A 21,614-nucleotide genomic window follows, 5' to 3' on the forward strand; every position below is an offset into this window, starting at 1 on the left:
GTCACTGCCTGCCATTCGGAAAAAGACCCGTTTATTCCTACTCTTTATTTCCTGTCTGCCAACCAGTTTTCTATTCATCTCAATACACAACCCCCAATCCCATGCGCTTTAATTTTACACGCCAATCTCTTATGTGGGACTTTGTCGAAAGCCTTCTGAAAGTCCAAATAAACCACATCCACTGGCTCCCCCTCATCAACTCTACTGGTTACATCCTTGAAAAATTCCAGTAGATTAGTCAAGCATGATTTCCCTTTCTGCCACTGTTTTCCACGTGCTCAGCTATTAAATCTTTTATAATGGACTCTAGAATTTTCCCCACTACTGACATTAGGCTGACTGGTCTATAATTCTGTTTTCTCTCTAACTCTCTTTTTAAATAGTGGGTTACATTAGCTACTCTCCAATCTGTAGGAACTGTTCCAGAGTCTATAGAATCTCGGAAGATGACCATCAATGCATCCACTATTTCTAGGGCCACTTCCTTAAGTATTCTGGGATGTAGATTATCAGGCCCTGGGGATTTATCGGCCTTCAATCCCACCAATTTCCCCAAACAGCATTTCCCTACTAATACTGATTTATTTCAGTTCCTCCCTCTCACTAAACACTGTGTTCCCCAACATTTCTGGTATGTTATTTGTGTCCTCCTTTGTGAAGGCAGAACCAAAGTATGTATTTAGTTGGTCAGCCATTTCTTTGTTCCCCATTATAAATTCCCCTGTTCTGACCGTAAGGGACCTACATTTGTCTTCACCAATCTTTTTCTCTTCGCATAACTATAGAAACTTTTACAGTCAGTTTATGTTCCCTGCAAGCTTACTCTCGTACTCTATTTTCCCCTTCTTTATCAATCCCTTGGTTCTCCTTTGCTGAATTCTAAACTGCTTCCAATCCTCAGGCCTGTTGCTTTTTCTGGCCAATTTGTATGCCTCTTCCTTGCATCTAATACTATCTCTAATTTCCCTTGTAAGCCATGGTTCGACCACCTTTCCTGTTTTACTTTTGTACCAGACAGGAATAAACAATTGTTGCAGTCCACCCATGCACTCTTTGAATGTTTGCCATTGCCTATCCATCGTCATCCCTTTAAGTAACGTTTCCCAATCCATCATAGCCAACTCGCGCCTCATACCATCATAGTTTCCTTTATTAAGACTCAGGACCCGAGTCTCAGAATCAACTACATCACTCTCCATCTTGATTGCAAATTATTCCTTTCTCATTACACAATACCCAGTCTAGGGTGGCCTATTCTCTAGTTGGTTCCTCAAAGTATTGGTCCAGGAATTCCCCCTCTACGGTATTGTTACTAATTTGATTTGCCCAATCTATATGCATATTAAAATCACCCATAATTACAGAGGTTCCTTTATTGCATGCATCTCTAACATTTTTTGCCTCTTAGTGTTTCTCAGCTCTACCCATACAGATTCGACATATCTTTCCTCACTATTGCGTTAATTTCCTCTTGAACCAGCAATGCACTCCACCACCTTTTCCTTTTTGTCTGTCCTTCCTAAATACTGAATCCCCCTGGATGTTCAGTTCCCTATCCATTGCTTCATGATTAACAACGGCATTTTATCCAACATGGTGAAATTAAAACAATAAAATATGGAGGAATGAAAACAGAAAGTGCTGGAAAAACTCAGCAGGTTTGGCTGCATCTGTGGACAGGGAAATAGGGTTAAAGAGCCTTATGTTCTGGTGTTGGTGGCGGGCATGGAAGTGTGAGTGATTTCCACTGAGGGGGGCAGGATGACTGACCATGCATGGATCTTATGGTGGGCTGGGCAGGAAGTCGCCATCCCCGCCATTACCTCATAGAATTGAAGGTCCAGGCGCCATATTTAAAGGGTAAAACCTAACGCTGTTGCAGCCTGGTTTCCGGGATCCAGGTGGAATTGGACAAATGCGTGTTCTTCTGAACAGGACACCTGTCACTTCCTGGAAGCACTTGTGGCATCTCTTAATCAGCAACACACACAGGTCCCCAGTGGAAGGAGCCACTAGCAAAGAAGTTTAAGGCATTGGTGACCTTTAACGCCACCGGCATAAGACTGCCTTCAGCTTCTTGAGGTCTCAGGTTGTCATGGCGAATTTGGCATATGTGTGTAACCACATTCTAGGATATTCAAACATGCCTCTGGCATTGCTTTTCGCTCATCTGCAGATAGCTGCATTGCCCACGATATACCCATGGTTGGGCCAGCCACTGTTGCAGTGGCTCCTGATTGCCAGCGTCCTGACCGTCTTGAGGCACTGTTACCTCTTGCTGCTCAGGCCATTGCTCCTCCTCGCCCCGTGCCAACCTGTGCTGGTTCCTCCTCATCATCATCTGGATGAGAGCCAGTTGAAAGGTAGAGTTGCCTGAAGCCTGCAACATCTAGGTCTCAGTGGATCTGTCAATGAATTGCAGTAATCAATCTAGTGAGCATGTTCTTTTCAGGTTTGCAACTATCTCACAACCACCAAGCCAGTGCTAAGTCCTGTATCTGGCTTCCGTCTAGGCATAGCATTCCCACTCCACCCCTTTCATCAGGTGAAAGACATCCTGGAGAAACAGAGATGAGTGTTCCTCCTGTTCGTGCATGACTGCCTATGGAGACATTGCTCTTTCACTGAGGTGGTGGCAGCCATGTGCGAGAATCCTTCCTCGGACACTATTCAGCTTTCCTCCATTACTCTCGAGACTCGATGGAGAGACCATTGCCTTGGCAGCATAGAAAAACGTGCCACATGAGCCCTTATCAGCCATGGCCATTCATCTAGGGGGGATGGAGGTTTGGAGTTGGGAGTTTGCTGACTTTGTCCAACAGCTGTGCCCCTTGGGGGCATCCACCTCTGTCCCTCCCTGCCTCTAATAGCAGTAGATGGCAAATCGCACAGAACGAACAGCAGCTCCAGATTTTGCTGGATTCTCGATGTGGTGATACCCATGAGTCGGGAAAAAGCCTGCTGATGTGTGAGCTCCATCATAGAGAGGAGAACGCAACTGAGAATGGTTCATATCCAGTTGCCTCATGATTATTAGTGTGTCCTTTTATTACGCCAATTGTGCTGACCTTGAACTCCACCCAGCTGAAAAGACCCTCCTCCCATTTCAAGCTATCACAGCTTCAGAGTGATATCGTTGGATAGGTGAGGACACAAAAATGGTATGCGTCACATTCCAGGCTTGCTCCATCATCTCTACCCTTCCCCTGTCACCCATCAACTCCCCAACTTCTCCCCCCATCACCCTTGATGCACCCAATATAACCATTCCCCTCCCCACTGTCACCCTTGAAACACCCCTTGTTACCCTTATACCTATAACCATCACCCTCCACATGCCTTCTCTCCACTCTGAGTCCCCATGCTCACCCTGGCCCTGACTCCTCTCGTTATCCAAGCCACCTGTTTCGTCCTTTTCTGTGAACCTTTCCTGAAACCTTCAGCCATTCAACTATCACCCTGGACTTTCCAGCCGACCACATTCCACTCCCCCCTCCCTATGGCTGTTCCCTCCACTGCCCAGTTAAGCCTCTAGGACAGGGGGCATAGATTAGAGGAAACATAAGGATAAAAGTTTTTCACCCAGAGGGTAGTGGGTGTCTGGACTTCACTGCCTAAATTGGTGTTTGAGGCCAAAAGGCTCAATTCATTAAAAGACAGAGTTAACATTTCGAGTTCGTATGATTCTTCTTCAGAGCCATCATACGGACTCGAAACGTTAACTCTGTCTTTCTCTCCACAGATGCTGTCAGACCTGCTGAGTTTTTCAAGCATTTTTTGTTATTGTTTCAGATTTCCAGCATAGAGCCATAGAGTCATCAAGGTATACAGCACAGAAAAAGGCCCTTCAGCCCATCGAGTCTGTGCCAGTCAAACAAGTACCTAACTATTCTAATCCCATTTTCCAGCACTAGGCCCATAGCCTTGTATGCCATGGCATCGCAAGTGCACATCCAAATACAAATACAAGATGTTGGCCACACTCTCTATGGAGAAGCAAATGCATTCATAGTCCTGAGCAATTGTGGAACATGAGATGAATTTTTTTATTTGTTCCTGGGATCTGGGTGTCGCCAACTAGGCCAGCATTCATTGCCCTAATTGTCGTTGTTCATTGCTATGAGTCTAGAGTCACATGTAGGCCAGACTAGGCAAGGACGGCAGGTTTCCTTACCTAAATGACATTAGTGAACTATATGGATTTTTACAACAATCGGCAATGGTCATCATCAGACTTTTAATTGCAGAATTTTATTGAATTCAAATTTCACAATCTGCCATTTGAAGCTGGGTGCCCAGAACATTACCCTGGGTTTCTGGAATACCAATCCAGTGACAATACCACTATGCCACCACCTCTCCTGATGGATGAGAATGGGCTCCTCCATCCTCAACCCAAGAACCCACACAGCTTCAGGAAACTCCAACAAATGGGAGCGCATCTCCTGCTGCTGTTCAAGGTATGGCCTCCTTTACACTGACTTCGGAGGTCCTGCACCTGTGCTCAGCTGTGCAGGGAAAAATTTGTTCTCCTCCCAACCAGGTTCATCCCTCTGCCTCTGGCACCTCCTCCTTATGACTAGTGCCTTGGTCATCACCCTGTGCCACACTACCTACAAAGGTGTTTAGGCCAAACGATATGAGTATCTGTGCGAGCGCACAGTGCGTTTCTGAGATCCAACCGTGCTTCTTCATTTCCTTCTAGCTGCGTAGTGGTAATGTCAGTGGACTGGTAATCGAGAGACCCAGGTGTTATGACACAACAGTTGGTAAAGGCTGAGTTGTTTAAATCCCAGAGGGAAACTTGAACAACTGTTATAACCTATATTTTCAATTAAAAGATGCAGCTCTGAATTCAGGAATAGGACCACCAAGTTTTGAAAGGCTTTTTAAATAAAACTAAATTAAACATTTATTAATTAACACTACATTAAACACATACACATGTCTACAAATTACTACCATAACAACTTTTAAACAAATCCCCAAATTAATCACTCCCACGTAAATCTTCACCAAGGCAACAATAACACATAGACTTTAAACAGACACCAGGCAAAGCACATTTGACCGTACAAATTCAAAATGAGGTTCCTTGCAATTTGGTTCCTTTGCAGACACAGTTGTAGGCTTACAGGCTGGTTAGATCCTAAATGCCGCTGACCTACACACACAAACTCCTTTCTGTTTATACCTAGCTTCCCCTTTGAATGTAAATTTTCTATTGTATCCTAGGCTTTTAATTTTACCTCTCCTAACAATAATCCTTTCATTCCACCAATTTTATTAATAATATAAACACATTGCTTGGCATCTCCCAGCTAGGTGCAAGATTTTACTCCCACTCTTGAATGCTTTATTCAACAAATGCAAATTTACACTTTACCTTTTCCTCCTTACGTTTATCTAATTAACATCTCAAACTACTGTACATCAAAGCACGGAGACTAGCTGGCTTTAATCCAATTAAGCCACACACAGACATACACATAGGTACAGACCCTACTACAATTCCAATTTAACAATAATTTCCAATAACATTATAAACATTAACATCTCTTCTTGACACCAGGGCAAGGCATCTGCGGACCAAGGTTCAAATCGCACCATGGCAGGTGGTGGAATTTGAATTCAATAAAAAAAAATCTGGAATTACAAAGTCTAATAATGACCATGGATCATTGTTGATTGTCGTAAAAAACCATGGTGGTGGACAGTTAAACAACTCACTGGGGAAGGAAGCTCCACAAATATCCCCATCATCAATGATGTAGTAGCCCAGCACAAAAGTGCAAAAGATAAGATCTTCAGCCAGAACTGCTGAGTGGATGATCCATTTTGGCCTCCTCTGGCGGCCCCCAGCATCATAGATGCCATTCTTTAGCCAATTCGATTCACTCCAGGTGATAGCAAAGGCTATGGGCCCTAACAATATTCCAGTAATAGTACTGAAGGCTTGTGCACCAGAACCTGCTGCACCCTTAACCAAGCTACTCCAGTACAACTACAACACTGGCATCTATCCAGCAATGTGAAAAGTGCAAGACAAATCCAACCTGACAAATTACCGCCTCATCAGTCTACTCTCGATCATTAGCAAAGTGATGGAAGGGTTCCCCCAAAGTCACTTAGCTTTGTACCACATTACTGCCTTGGTTCAAACATGGACAAAAGAGCTGAACTACAGAGGCAAGGTGAGAGTGAATGCCCTTGATAACAAGGCAGCATTTGATTGAGTGTAGCATCAAGGAGCCCTAGCAAAACTGGAGACAATGGGAATAAGGGGGTAAACTCCCCCTCTGGTTGGAGTCATACCTAGCACAAAGGAAGATGGTTGTGGTTGTTAGACGTTAATCATCTCAGTTCCAGGACATCACTGCAGGAGTTCCTCAGGGTAGTGTCCTCAGCCCAACCATCTTCAGCTGCTTCATCAATGACCTTCCTTTCATCATAAGGTCAAAACTGGGAATGTTTGCTGATAATTGTACAATGTTCAGCTCCATTCGTGACTCCTCAGGTACTGAAGCAGTCCATGTCCAAATGCAGCAAGACTTGGACAATATCCAGGCATGGGCTGACAAGTGGCAAGTAACATTCGTGCCACACAAGTACCAGGCATTGATCATCTCCAACAAGAGAGAATCTAACCATCGCCCCTTGACATTCAGTGGCGCTATCATCGCTGAATCCGCCAATATCAACATCCTGGGGGTTGCCATTGACCAGAAACTGAACTAGACTAGCCATATAGCTACAGGATCAGGTCAGACACTAGGAATCCTACGGTGAGTAACTCATCTCCTGACTTCCCAAAGCCTGTCTGCCATCTAAAGGCACAAGTCAGGAGTGTGTTGGAATAGTCTCCACCTGCCTGAACGAATGCAGCTCCAACAACACTCAAGAAGCTTGACACCAGCCAGGACAAAGCAGCCCACTTGATTGGCACCCCATCCACAAACATTCACTCCCTCCACCACCTACGCACAGTGGCAGCAATGTGTCCCATCTACAAGATGCACTGCAGGAATTCACCAAGGCTCCTTAGGCAGCACCTTCGAAACCCACAACCACTGCCATCTAGAAGGACAAGGGCAGCAGATACACTATCACCTGGAAGTTCTCCTCAAAGCCACTCACCATCCTGACTTGGGAATATATCACCGTTCCTTCACTGTTGATGGGTCAAAATCCTGGAGTTCCCTCCCTAATACCACTGTGGGTGTACCTACACCACATGGACTGCAGCGTTTCAAGAAGACAGCACATTGCATCCACTGAATGACCACCTTTACCTCTAATCATCAGCTCCACTAAAAGCTCCCATTTTGCCATGCCCACTGCCTGCTGTACCACTATTCTGGCTATCTACATTGCTGTCAGCTCCATTGGTGTGATGCCGCAGAGAAAAGTCCCTATCCTTCTGTCTGGGCCCTTTCCTGGACATGGCATGCCTATTTCAACTGAAAGGACAAAAGAGAGTGAGATAAGGCACTGTTGTCCTCTGTAGCCAATGTCATCTGCCCCTATCCATTAGGAGCTGCATGTCTCATTGGTGACAGGTTCTCAGTAACACTGTGGCTGTGAGGCATTCTGAGAGGTCAGTAAATTACCTGGGCACACACATTTCCCGTGTTGGAACATAAGAAATAGGAGTAGGTCTTCTCCACCATTCAATATAATCATGATTGATCTTCTGCCTCAACTCTATTTTCCTGCCTACTCCCCATAACCCTTGATTCCTTGAGAGACCAAAAAACTATATCAGCCTTAAATATATTCAAGGATGGAGCATCCACAACCCTCAGGTATAGAGAATTCCAAAGGCACGACCCTTGACTGAAATTTCTCTTTATCTTAGTCCTAAATGATGAGCCCCTAATCCCGAAACTGGGATGGGGGTAATGTAGTGCTATGGATTGAAAATTGGTTAATGGCCAGAAAACAGAGAGTAGGGATAAATGGGTCATTCTCAGGTTGGCAAGCTGTGATTAGTGGGGCAAAAACGGAAAATGCTGGAAAAACTCAGCAGGTTAACAGCATCTGTGGAGGAAAAAAACAGGGTTAATGTTTCAAGCCTTATGGCTGTTCCTCAGAGCTAAAGAGAAGTAAAAATGTAAGGAAATTTATACTGTTTAAGCGGGGTGGGGCAGTTGAAGCTGGATAGAAGGGCAGTGATAGGTGGAGGCAAAGGAGAGATTGCCAGAGATGTCATGGACAAATGGGTGTTAATGATAGTGGTACTGGCTAAAGGAGGTGCTGATGGTGGCATTAAGGTCAGAAAGTAGAATGTGATAATAGCAGGACAAGGGTGAGCACTGTAGAAAGAACATGAACAAGTGGCAGATGGCCCTTGTGGGGATGGGGTGGTGGGAAAAAAGATTGAAAATAGGATAAAAGGTGGGGATAAAACAATGAATAAAAATGAAAATAAATAAAAATAAAAATGTGTGTAAAAAATAAAATTAAAAAATAAAAATTGGAAAATTAAAATGAATATTGAAAAAAAGGGGATAAAAAAGGGGGTGAGGATGGAGGAGACGCTTCATGGTCTGAAGTTGTTGAACTAAATGTTAAGTCCATAAGGCTGTAAAATGCCTAATCGATGAGGTGCTGTTCCTCCAGTTTGCGTTGGGCTTCACTGGAACATTGCAGCAGGCCAAGGACGGACTTGTGCGCATGAGAGCAGGATGGGCTATTGAAATGGCAAGCGACAGGAAGGTCTGGGCCATTCTTGCGGACAGACCAAAGGTGTTTCGCAAAGCGGTCACCCAGTCTGCATTTGGTCTCTCCAATGTAGAGTAGACCTCTTTTGGAGCAGCGAATGCAGTAGACCAAATTGAAGGAGGTGCAAGTAAAACACTGCTTCACCTGAAAGGAGTGTTTGGGCCCTTGGACAGTGAGGAGGGAGGAGGTAAAGGGGCAGGTGTCGCACCTTCTGCGATTGCATGGGAAGGTGCCGTGGGAGTGGGATAAGGTGTTGGGAGTGATGGAGGAGCGGACCGGGGTGTCCCGGAGGGAATGGTTCCTACGGAATGCCGACAGGGGTGGTGAAGGGAATATGTGTTTGGTGGTGGCATCATGCTGGAGTTGGTGAAAATGGCAGAGGATGATCCTTTGCATGCGGAGGCTAGTGGGGTGAAAAGTGAGGACAACAGGGGCCCTATCATGGTTCTGGGAGGGAGAGGAAGGTGTGAGGGCAGAGGCACAGGAGATGAGTCTGCCATTCTTCATAGTCTGACCAATCATCTGTCCTGCCACTCATCTTTGTGGAGTTGTATGCTCTTTTCTTATGTTTGATGCTTTCTTTAACTTTAGTTAACCACAGATGGTGGGTCCTCCTCTTAGAATTTTTCTTTATGATAGGAATGTAATTATTCTGAATACTCTGAAATATCCCCTTAGATGTACTTTATACTTGCCATAGAGGGAGTGCAACAAAGGTTTACCAGGCTGATTCCTGGGATGCCAGTGGTCTTCTCTGTGAGGAGAAATTGAGGAGACTGGGCCTGTATTCTCTAGAGTTTAGAAGAATGAGAGGTCATCTCATTGAAACCTATAAAATTCTTACCGAGCTCGACAGGGTAGATGCAGGAAGGACGTTTACCCTGGCTGGGGGAATCTAGGACCAGGGGACATAGTCTCAGAATAAGTGGTAGGCCATTTAGGACTGAGATGACTACTACATCAACTGCCTCCCCTTTACCCTACTAGTTACACTCTCAAAAAACTCTAAAAAGTTTGTCAAACACGATTTCCATTCCGTGTCTCAGGAGATTCTTCAGGTGGTGTGTCTGCTGGAAGGTGCAAGCCCTGAACACTGCCCAGAGAGTTGGAAGTTGCACTCACCTTGCTAGAATGTATGAGATTGTTGAAACTTTTATGGCACTGAATCAAGGTTCTCTAGTCTCAGTTCTGCAGCAGCAATCTGCACCCAGGCCTCTCTGGTTTCGCTGGTGGTCCACCTTCTGCTGCCCTCCTGGAAGAGGACCGCTCCCTCATGGCCTCCAATATGAGATCTAGGTCAGCATTGTTGAAACAATGGGAAGCCCTGCCAAGCCTCCAACTCTCGTGTGACACATCGCTTCCCACAGATTGAATCACTTGACTCACATTGGCTCCTGGTTGAGCAACTACTGGATCTCAAATTTCTCATCCTTATTTTCAAATCCCCCCATGATCTTGTTTCTCCCTTTCTCTGTAATCTCATGTGGCCCTACAATTCTCCAAGCTATCTCCGCTCCTCCAATAACAGCCTTGTGTCCATCCACAGTTTAGCACCCTTAGTAGCCAAGGCCCTAAGCTCTGAAATTCGCAAACTAAACCTCTCCACTTCTCTACGTATCTTTTCTGAAGACCTCCGTAAAACCTAGTTCTTTGGACAAGCTTTTGGTCATGTGCCATAATATCTCTTAATGTGGCTTGATGTCAAATTACACTGCTGTGAAACGTCTTGGGATTTTTTATTATGTTAAACGTGCTAGAGAAATACAAGTTGTTGTTTTAGGGCATCTGGTGTGAGGGATTTCTCTTTTTAAAGACCAATCATGCTTCACTTTTTTAATGTCTATATTTTGATGTTGGAACTATTGGAGCTGAGGTAAAAAGTTGACAAGTAACAGAAACCTGAATGAAAAACAACAATAGCTCTGGCAATAGCACCAACAAATTGGCTTGGAGTAAGTGTAACAAACACTGTTACTGGGATTTGTTATTTCATTGAGTAACCAAAAGGCAGAAGATATATTGAATAAAAACTTTACTGCAGACCTCATAACTACCACAAATGTGGATCATTTTAACTCATCAGCAGGATTATAAATGGCTAGTGAGATAGTTGATGCAATGGTTTTAATTTTCCAAAATTCCCTAGATTCGGGGAAGGTTCCATTAGATTGGGAAATAGCAAAGTGAGGGAGGGAGACAGAAAGCAGGAAACTACAGGCCAGTTAACTTAACATCTGTCACAGGGAAAATGTTAGAAGCTATTATTAAAGATGTTATAACAGGGCACTTAGAAAAAGGCAGAGTCAACATGGTTTTGTAAAAGGGAAATCATGTTTAACCAATTTATTGGAGTTCTTTGAAGGAGTCACATGTGCTGTGGGTAAAGGGGAACCGGTGGATATACTGTACTTAGATTTCCAGAAGGCATTTGATAAAGTGCCACATCAAAGATTATTGCAGAAAATAAAAGCTCATGGTAACATATTGGCATGGATAGGAGATTGGCTACCAAACAGGAAGCAGAGAATTGGCATAAATGGGTCTTTTTTTGGTTGGCAGGATATGACGAAAGAAGTGCCACAGGGATCATTGCCTCACCTTTTTACAATTTATATAAATGTCTTGACCAAAGGAATTTTTGCAGATGACACAAAGGTAGGTAGGAAAGTCAATTGTGAAGAGGATGTAAGGAGGCTACAAAATGACAAAGATAGGTTAGGTGAGTGGGCAAAGATTTGGCAAATGGAGTATAATATAGGCAAATGTAAAATCATTCACTTTGGCAGGAAGAATAAAAAGGAAGCTTATTATCTAAATGGTGAGAGATTGAAGAGCTCTGAGATTCAGAGGGATCTGGGTGTCCTAGTGCATGAATCACAAAAAATTAGAATGCAGGTAGAGCAGGTAATTAGGAAAGCTAATAGAATGTTATCATTTATTGTGAGGAGAATTGATTACAAAAGTAGGGAGGTTATGCTTCAGTTGTACAAGGTACTGGTGAGACCACATCTGGAGTACTGTGTATTGGTCTCCTTATTTAAAGAAAGATGTAAATGCGCTTGAAAGAATTCAGGGAAGATTTAGTAGATTAATGCCAGGAATGGGCAGGTTATCTAATGAGGAAAGGCTGGACAGGTTAGGCTTGTATCCACTGGAATTTAGAAGAATAACAGGAGACAGGATGGTGTGTTGAAATGGCAAGTGACTGGAAGGTCTGGGTCATGCTTGCGGACATGCCGGAGGTATTCCGCAAAGCAGTCACCCCATCTGCGTTTGGTCTCCCTAAAGTAAAGGAGACCGCATTGGGAGCCCCCTCCCCCCACCCCATCCCCTACAGGGCCATCTGTTACTTGTTCCATGTTGTTCTTTCACACAGTGCTACCCTTGCTCTGCTCGCTTGCCATTTCAACACACCATCCTGCTCTCATGCCCACATGTCCGCCCTTAGCCTGCTGCAATGTTCCAGTGAAGCCCAAAACAAACTGGAGGAACAGCACCTCATCTTCTGATTCAGCACTTTACAGTCCTCTGGACTTAACATTGAGTTCAACAACTTCAGACCATGAACTCTCTCCTCCATCCTCACCCCCTTTTTCTAATCCCCTTTTTCTACGTTCATTTTTATTTTTTATCCACTTATTTTTATTTTAATTTTTATTCATTTATCCTTGGTTTTATCCCTCCTTCTATCCCATTTTCCATCCTTTTTTCCCCCACCACTGCCCTCTCCTCCCAACCCATCCCTTACAGGGCCATCTGTTATTTGTCCCATGTTGTTCTTTCACACAATGCTACCCTTGTTCTGCTATGATCACATTCTGCTTTCTTACCTTTATGCCACTATCAGCACCATTTTTAGCACTAACTACTACCATTGCAACTTCCTTTACCCTTTAGTTCATGACAGCTTTGTCAATCCCTCCTTTGTCCCCACCTATCACAGGCCTTATATCCAGCTCCACCCCCTTAAACAGTATAAATTTCATCACATTTCCACTTCTCTTCAGCTCTGAAGAAGGGTCATACGGACTTGAAACGTTAACTCTGTTTCTCTCTCCACAGATGCTGCCAGAGCTGCTGAGTTTTTCTCAGATTTTTAGCATCCACAGTATTTTGCTTTTATCTTAGGCATTCTTGGGAGTTTATTTACAATAGTAAACCAATGAGAGAGAGAGAGAGTGTTGTGTGACGGGAAGCCAGGGTCTTTTTGAAATAACATCAGAGATGGGTGTCGAAACTTTTCTTCGGTGGGTGCTGAAGACGATCGTGTGCTATGTGGGGGAAGGAGTGAAGACCATTGCAGAGACTTGGGGAGAAGGCCTGTGTGTGTTGCCTAAAATCTTGCCACCCACTCCTCACTCCACTCATCTCTGACTCCAGGTAGCTGGTGCTGCCTGGTGAAGAGGGGCAGGGCTGACTCCTGTGTGCCAGGCAGTACCTGTTGCCTGGTGAAGACACGACCTCCCTCTATGGGAAGAACAACGAAGCCCCCATCCACACTCCACTCCACTGAGTGACACCCACCCCCCCTGCACCCTTTACCCTTTCCCTCCTGTCTCTCCCCGTCCTTTACGTCATCTACCCCCCACACTCCCCCTGTGGCCATACTGTCTGGACTTGCCAGAAAGAGCTTGGGGTGGGTGTGGCTCAGCCCCTATGGCTGCAACGGGGTCACCGGTAGCCGGGTCCTCCGGGGCAGCTGTGAAGGTGGCACTATCACCGGTGCCGGGGCCCCCCAAGAAGACCTATGCTGGATTGGCTGCTTCTGTGGCCTCCGCTGCTCCTGCGGTCCCGTCACCATTCTGCCTCCTGACCAGGGCAATCAGGATAAAGAGATACACCCATCACGAGATGAGCGTACAAGCGTGCGTGAAAGCTTTGGCCGGTGTTGTCAGCCATCATCACGGCCTCACGCATGTATGCAAAGGTGGTATTCTTCCTGAGGTCTGAGCGGGCAGTGCACTTCACCAGGGGTGGGACCTATCTGGCGGTGGATCCTTTAGAAGCTCGTGTTAGCCAATGTCCCACCCTTTATTCCCGGTGAGCTCCTCCTCCCCCGCCTTCACCAACTAGGGGAGGTCAGGTCCGGAGTTGTGCCGATCCCGCTCGGCCTCAGGGAGCCCAGTCTCCACCATGTGTACTCCTTCCGGCGCCAGGTCTTCGTTCGCCTGGCCCGGGGGCATTGCACAGAGGGGCGGTTTGATGTCATTTTTGAGGGGGCTGCCTACCGGGTATTTTGGACGGCGGATGGCATGTGGTGCCACACCAGCAAGGAAGTGGGGCATGTTAGGAAGAACTGCCACGCCTCCAAGGCCACCAACAGCACCTAGGCAGCCGTGGCAGGAACCGCCACACCTCACCCCACCACCACTCCAACTGCTCCACTACAACGGGGGTGATGACGTTGGCGGCTAATTGCACCTTGGCTGCCGGCGAGGTGGGGGAGAGAATCCATGCCATAAGAGAAGGACCCGCCACCCGGAGGTGGCCCCCGAACATCCTAAAAACACTAAAAACACGGCTCAGGGGAAAAAGCACCTTTCAGCCCTGGCATCGTGGCAAAGCTTGCTCCTGGGCCCAAGGGCGCCTCAGTGCCAAGTGCTGGGCCTGGCGTCGTCCCTGCGTGGGCTCCCGGGTCCAGCAGCGATCAGGCATGCAACCCCAAGCCGGTGGTCTTATTAAAGAGGGTGGACCTGCCCAAACCCCAGAGGGGAGAGCGTCCGGTGGGGGGCTGGTGGAGGCGGCGGAGGCCCCCTGCCTACCCCGGAAGAGGCGCCACCCCTCGGAGGGGGAGGACCTCACCATTTGTGAGGTCAGAAGTGTCTCCTCCCCCAATGAAAAGGTGGTGGTGTCTCCCCCCTTTAAGTCCTGGATCTGTCCTCTGGGGGGAGCCCAAATCCCCGACCCCTTGCTGCAGTCCCCTGAACAGAGCACCTCGGGGGTCGATGAGGGTTTCGCCCTTCTGGTGGTGCCCCACCACGACCCACCTTGTACCCCTGAGATGCCATCTGGCCCGCCAGAGGACTGTGGCAGTCCCTTCATGGCCCCACACACTGGGTCATCGGGTGGTGGTAGTGAGGAAGGCCTCCCTGCTCCCTCCTGACCTTTAGCGCTGTGTTCCTCCGTCCTGGTCTGGAGCTTTTTCCGGACTCGCTGGGTGACCCACTGCCTGAGGAGGAGTGGGGCTCCGAGCCGCTGTCACTTTTGGCCCATATCCCCAAGAGGAGATCAGAGAGGACCCTTCTGCCCTTGATCCTGGGGGTGGGATCAAGGTGGGGGTGGAGCTGACTGGCAGCTCCAAACCAGCCCCCGTACTCAGTACAGGGGAAGGGTTGGAAGCTAGAGGCGACGACCTGAAGGAGGATTAGGTTTCGGTGGTGAGCACCGGGGACAAATTAGAGTCGTTGTCGGGTGAGGTGGTGGATCCCCTGGTGCCCCCCTCACTGATTCTCCCCTCATCCCTTTACGAGAACTCCAGGGTTTTTTAGCGACTAATCGCGGTCGCTGAGACAGGGTCCAGTCGGCCCTCGGCCGGCTGCATTCTTTTCCTCTTGTGTTCTGGTCCACCCACGAGTCCCTCAAGGCCCCTGGGCTGGACCAGAATGCTAAGAGGAGGGTCCACGTTTCTCGCTGGGCTCCTGAAGGAGAGGAAGGATTAAAATAGTCCTCTCCTTTTTACACTAGGTATGGTGATGGTAGCACATACTTCTGACAATGAAGACTACCATAGTTAGCTTCAACATCAACGGCAGCAGGGATGCACAGCACAGGTTCCAGAACTTCTCAGTCCTCAGGGACGGGACGTACGCGATGTGCTTCCTGCAAGAAACCCATACCATTCTGGGAGACAAAGCTACATGGCTCCTGGAGTGGCGAGTTAGGGTCTACATGAGTCACCTAGCCTCCAATTCTGGTGGGGTGGCTATCTTGCTGGCCTCACATTTTTAGCCGGAGATCTTGGGGGTCAAGGTGCTGGTGCCAGGCCGGTTGCTGCACCTTACTGAGCGCCTAGAGGACATGGTGCTTCACTTTGTGAATGTGTACGCAGCAGCATGCGAGCTTCTTTGAGGAAGTGTCCACTCATCTCAGCTCCATCAACGTGGGCAAGTGCATCATCCTCAGGAGGGATTTCAACTGCACCCGAGGCCCGGGACCATCACGGTGTCCAGCACTGCACACTACGTGTGAGTAAGTTGAGGGACCTGGTCGGGTCCTTCTACTTGGTGGACGTCTGGCAACATCTCCATCCTGACTCCAGCATTTTCACTTTCGGGTCACCTGGAGTCGGAGCGTCCAGACTTGACTACCTTTATGTTTCCAAGGCGTTCGTGTCCTGCGTTCCGTTGGCAGCAGGTGCTGTGCACGGCCCACCATCTGGTGTGGGCGGAACTCGTTCCGTTCTGTGCTCGGACAGAGTCCGCGTACTAGCACATTAATAACCTCCTGCTGGAGGAAGAGCGGTTCCTGAACTTGTTCCATCGTTTCTGGGCCGTCTGGAGAAGGAAGTAGGGAGGTTTCCCCTTGAGGCTATGGTGGGACATGGGCAAGGCTCACATCCGTGTCTTCCGTCAGGTGTACATGAGGGGGTCGACAAAGAGGCAGAAATCCAGGGTTATGGAGGTGCTCGACCTGGAGGCGCGTCTCTGTCAGCCCGATGCGGACCTGGCCCTGCAGCTGGTGTATGAAGAGAAGAAAGGAATGCTGTAGGACCTGCAACTCGTCGGGTCCCATGGTGCGTACGTGAGGACTTGGACCATGGCTCCCCCTTTTACTTGCTGGAAAAAAGGCACCAGGTCTGTCAGCACTGCTGGCCGATGACGGATCCCTCGTCTTGGATCCGGAGGGCATCAGGGCCATTGTCAAAACCTACTACACTGCCCTGTTCTCTCCGGATCGGTCCAGCGAGGATGCTTGCTGAGTTTTGTGGGAGGACCTACCGCAGATCAGCCCGGAGGGTGCCAGAAAGCTTGACTCCCCTATAAGTCTGGGGGAGCTGACCGGTGCCCTCGACAGCCTCTCCAGGGGCAAGTCCCCGGGGCTGGACGGGCTGACCATGGAGTTCCTCAGGGAATTCTGGGACTTCCTGGGGAATGACAACGCAAGGGTCCTGGAGGACAGTATCGTTACTGGGGAGATCCTCCTTTCATGGCGTAGGGCAGTCATTGTCCTGCTGCCTAAGAAGGGGGATCTCCACCAACTTAAGAACTAGCGCCTGGTCTCTCCCCTCAGCACAGATTACAAGATTTTTGCCAGGGCAATATCTTCTTGCCTTGGCACCGTGCTGGACCACATGATTCACCCTGACCAGTCCTACACGGTTCCAGGCCACACTATTTTTGATAATATCCATCTGGTCCAGGACATCATCCAGTTCTCCCAGAGGACTGGTCTGTCGAGCACCTTCTTATCTCTTGACCAGGAGAAGGAATTTGACAGGATGGATCACAAATATTTATTAGGGACTCAGCGAGCATTCAAGTTCGGGGTGCATTTCATTGCCCGGATCCGGCTTCTGTACGCTGCCGCAGAGTGTCTAGTTAAGGTTAACAGGTCCCTGATGGCACCCCTTCGCTTTGGGCACCGGCTCCTGGGGGAGGGTTCGGGGCTTGGGGCCAATGTGGAATTCTGTCCGAACAGGGGTGCGCTCAGACAGAAGACCACCATGCACCTGCACCACCTCGAGTCCCAGTATGACACCGGGGCTGAGCATGACCGTCCTAAGTCTTGGGTGGCATTGGCCACAAGCTGGACATCCACCGATGTACGTTGCGCCAACTCCTGGGGAATCATCCAGCCCACCCCTCCGCCACCCAGCGGACATCCCTTACTGATGTTCCCAAGCTTGCTTTTGCAGCTTCAGCAACTGAGGTATGACCAAAATAAAAACAGAAAATGCTGGAAAATCTCAGCAGGTCTGACAGCATCTATGGAGTGAGAAAAACAGTCGTATAACTCTTCTTCAGACACTGGGTGGCTGCCCTCTTTTGCAGGCCACTGGCGCTGACCACCGCTGCCACCGTCTTCCATGCTGGATTGGTGACCTTGCTTGCTGGTCTTCACCCCGAGCAGGGGTAGAGGACTTCATAGCATCCAGTAGCTGTACAAGGGAGGCGTTGCTAAATTTGGGGGCAGCATGTTTCCTCCCTTTGGCAGCCGGACTTTGCAGCAGCTTCCGATCCCTTAGAGAGTGCTAGCTCTTTGCAGTGGCACACTTAAAATATATTACTGAAGGCCTGAGGTGAAGGTGGAACAAGTGAATCAGTGGCTGCTCCATCAGCAACCCAGCGTATTTCCCGGGAATGCATTATTAATGAGGCGGAACGCACCGGGAATGGGACGATACAGTGCGAAAAGCCGCCATTGCAGCTGGCGGGTAAAACGTCCTTTCTCTCGCCCGCTCCTGCACTTTGTGCAAATCTGGGATGATTCTGTCCTATGTTTCTATAATACTGATTTTAGACTTTTTTTAAAATAAATTTGCACTGAGTGTTAGCACATAGATGATGCGGATTAGCAAAAATATCATACCATCATCCTTCACTAAACGCACAGTAAATAGCAACAATTCTGTTGACACCAATATTATTGAACACTCTGCAGAGGAACTTCTTTGCTTAATCCTAGTCTTCAGTAACCATTCCCTTGAAATAGATAAGCACTAGTATTATGTCGTCAATGGCTGAATGTCAAAGCAATTCATTTGCTATTTATTTCAAACAAAGTACAGGGTACATACGATTTGAACTATTGCTCCACCATTACACTTCCACTTTAATCTCCAAGTAAACAATTTGTTTTTTAATTTACTGTTGGTTGTGATACTTGTTCTTCTTAACTGATCATATGAAGTTTCACCATAGCACAGTAAACTGATGCACAATTGCACTGTGCCCTGAAGCAAGAAGACACTGGGCTGGATTTTGCATTTGCCACTACTAGGTGTTGGAGAGGCTACATAACTTCCAGGCTGAAGTGCACTTGGTACTTGGTAAGGTTTCTCTCTGTAGTCTTCTACCAGGGAATTTTCACAGTAGGTGCACAATAAGTACACTTGACAGTCATGTCAATTAAAAAAGTAGTTCAACAGATTTTCCACTAATCTGAAAGTTGCAGTAGGCCAACCAACTGTATTCTCACGGGTTCACTATTTCAAACAGCAAGTATGGAACCGGTGCGAATTTGGGCTAATTGCCCACTAATTCCTAATTAATTACACTTTAAAATGTTACATCTGTATTTCCAGGCATAAGGGGCCTTCTTTCAATTCTCAAATGCTTAACAAGGAGGCCCACACTATTTTAAAAGTTAAAATGCACTGATTTATTAATATTAAATTATTTAAAAGTCTGATGAATCTTGTTGAAATGTAAGATATATGACCTTTTCGCATGATTTATCAGACTTTTTAAATATTACTTATTAAAATTATTTGTGCTCAAAATTATTGTACTTTCTAAAAAATTGTTTAAATTTTAAGTTTGAAAAAATGTGTTTAATTTTTAATTTTGTAAAATTAATTATATCTACTAAAATCTGATTTCCCAATGCCTTTTATCATGTGATTTTACAACACCTTTTTACTGCAGCAGCCTTTTCTCAAAAGAAAAGCAGAATGGCTTAGATCTTCTGAGGAGTGGCAATCATCGTCGGATTGCTGCTCTGCTAGAAAACTCCCCCAACTCGACGCTGCTCTACATTTCCTCCAGGACCTTCCACCAGCTTTTCCAGAAACTCTGTCAAAGTGGAGTAGAGTTGGGGAAGACAGGACATGACCACTTTTTATGGCACCAGCTGCTGTATGGTAAGTTTAAATATCCAGTCTTTGAATGCTAGTGAATGGATAAGTGGATGAATGATTGAATGGGTAAATGGGTGCGGTGGGTAAGTGGGTAGGGTGGATAAGTGGGTCGGGTGGGTAGGTGGATGAGTGGGTAGGTGGATGAGACCCTTAAGTGACCAATTAATGGCTGCTTAAGGGCCTCTGCCCACGGCCGCTGGGATTTTACCTCACATCATGGCCACACACCAGCGGATGTGCCTCCTGTTTGAGCACCTTGTGCCCATAGGACACCCTCTACAAGGTTAACCAACCTCCGCATTTCCGCTCTCGCCCACTCTATCAATCCCAGCCTCCAAAGGCTTCTTGCCAGGACCTGTGAGTGTGGCCCTGGTGAGATCCTGGACTTGCCTTTGGCAGGGCTCTAAGGCTCTACTTCTTCAGGGAACTGCTTGCAGTCCCAGCAGTCGCCACCGCTCCTTGTGCCACTGCTGGGGAAAGAGAGTTGCCTGCCATTTGACTGGTTGGCAGCTCCGGGAGGCAGGCTCCCTCTCCAATGGGGGCAGAAGGCCTATTTCAAGCTGCCTTGCACCCCACTCACTTTAGCTGCAGTTCCTTGCTGCCAGCCTTCAACACGGCAAAGGAGCAGCTTATGCAGCTCTGCCTTGCACCTCTGATGAAGGGCAAGCAGTGCAGCAACACCAACACTAACGGCTTCAGCTGCCTTTTCCTCAGCCACATGCGGCTCCACAGGGCAGAGGGAATGGAAAGATGTCCAGCTCCAAGACTCTCAACACAGAGTCAAACAAAACAGAGGATCAGTTCTCTTAACATGTATGAGCACCAGTGTCTCAGGAAGGTCAGGCTTACATGGTAGGTCATTGCTAACGTCTGCGGCCTTCTGGACCAAGGCCTCCTTCCTAGTGACCATCAAGATGACTGACACTGATGGGCCAACCAACCCCCAGCACCCCCATATCGCTGCCTCTCATTAATGTTATGTGTTATCTTCTCCTGCAAGAAGACACAGCAGAGTTTTGAGTGTTAGTAATGGATGGTGTGGATAAGGATAAAACAACATTGGTGGAGGGTAATTATGAGGTATAGATACAAGAGAGCCATGGGGTGAGGGCGAAATGAGTATTGGCTGGTCTGATGGGGATGAGGTGTCTGAAGAGAGAGGAATAAGTGGAGCTTAAAGGTGTGTTGCTCTTAGGATGCTATGCAGGAGAATGCTGGGAAAAGTCAGAGTGTGGGGCTCAGCGCTAGAAATTGCAATGCTACTCATCTTTCCCACCCTCCAGAAGTCCTGGATCCTCTTGGTGCACTGGCTCCAAATTGGAGAGATCACACGTCTGTTGACTTCCTTGGTCACTTCCATCCACATCTGTTTGGTTGGACTGGCTGGCCTCTTCCTCCCATCTTTGGGAAAGATCAGCTCACTGCAGTCCCTCAGATCCCACAACAGGATCTCCAGTTCAGAGTTAGAGCCTTCCCAAGTCTCCTTTCTATTCCGCTCATTGCTGAAGCCTCAAAAATCCATGTCCAGTTGACCCATTCCAACTCATGCCAGGATCCCTTTCATTAGAAATCCTCCCTTTGACAGATCCAGCGTGTCACCCCATATGCCCTCCCTGTTTGCATGGGATTCCTAGAGATAGGATGATCATGACATTTATCAGTTAAAGAGCCTCGGCAAAGCCTGTTGAAGAGTTCAACAGGTTGCTGACCTGCTAATGATCCTGCCATATGGAAGGGACTAAAGTGGAAAAAAATTCTGCCCATTTTCTCAGAGATCTATCCCATGAACTCTCAATCTTCTCCAGTCCCAATTCTTGAGTATACTTCTGCATAGGCCTTGTTATGCCTTATCTTACGCAGAAAGTTTTTTTTTAGCTGACATTTAATAGCAACCATTTACAAAACCTCATACTTACATGTGTTATTCAGCAGGATTCGAGGTACCAGACAGTCCTGAAGCATTAGCATTTGCAGTAATAAGTTCCAGTTGCAGTTGGGTTGTGACAATAACAACATAAGGTGCTGGTCGACTGCAACTTTATCAGATGATGAAGGGCTGAAACACACACCAAACAAAGATTATACTTCATGT

General features: G+C 47.3%; 1 protein-coding gene across 6 annotated transcripts in view; it reads right to left on the bottom strand.

Annotated features, from left to right (window-relative positions):
* kiaa0825 (KIAA0825 ortholog) overlaps nt 1-21,614 on the bottom strand; it is a 594,535-nt gene that overhangs the window by 347,220 nt on the left and 225,701 nt on the right. For all 6 annotated transcript variants that reach the window (XM_078565259.1, XM_078565275.1, XM_078565269.1 and 3 more), the window contains one exon: nt 21,439-21,578. In XM_078565259.1, coding sequence (XP_078421385.1) covers nt 21,439-21,578 — 140 coding nt within the window. The remainder of the gene's footprint in view (nt 1-21,438; nt 21,579-21,614) is intronic.

Source organism: Cetorhinus maximus, chromosome 2, assembly GCF_964194155.1.
Source record: "Cetorhinus maximus chromosome 2, sCetMax3.hap1.1, whole genome shotgun sequence".
Classification (NCBI taxonomy): domain Eukaryota; kingdom Metazoa; phylum Chordata; class Chondrichthyes; order Lamniformes; family Cetorhinidae; genus Cetorhinus; species Cetorhinus maximus.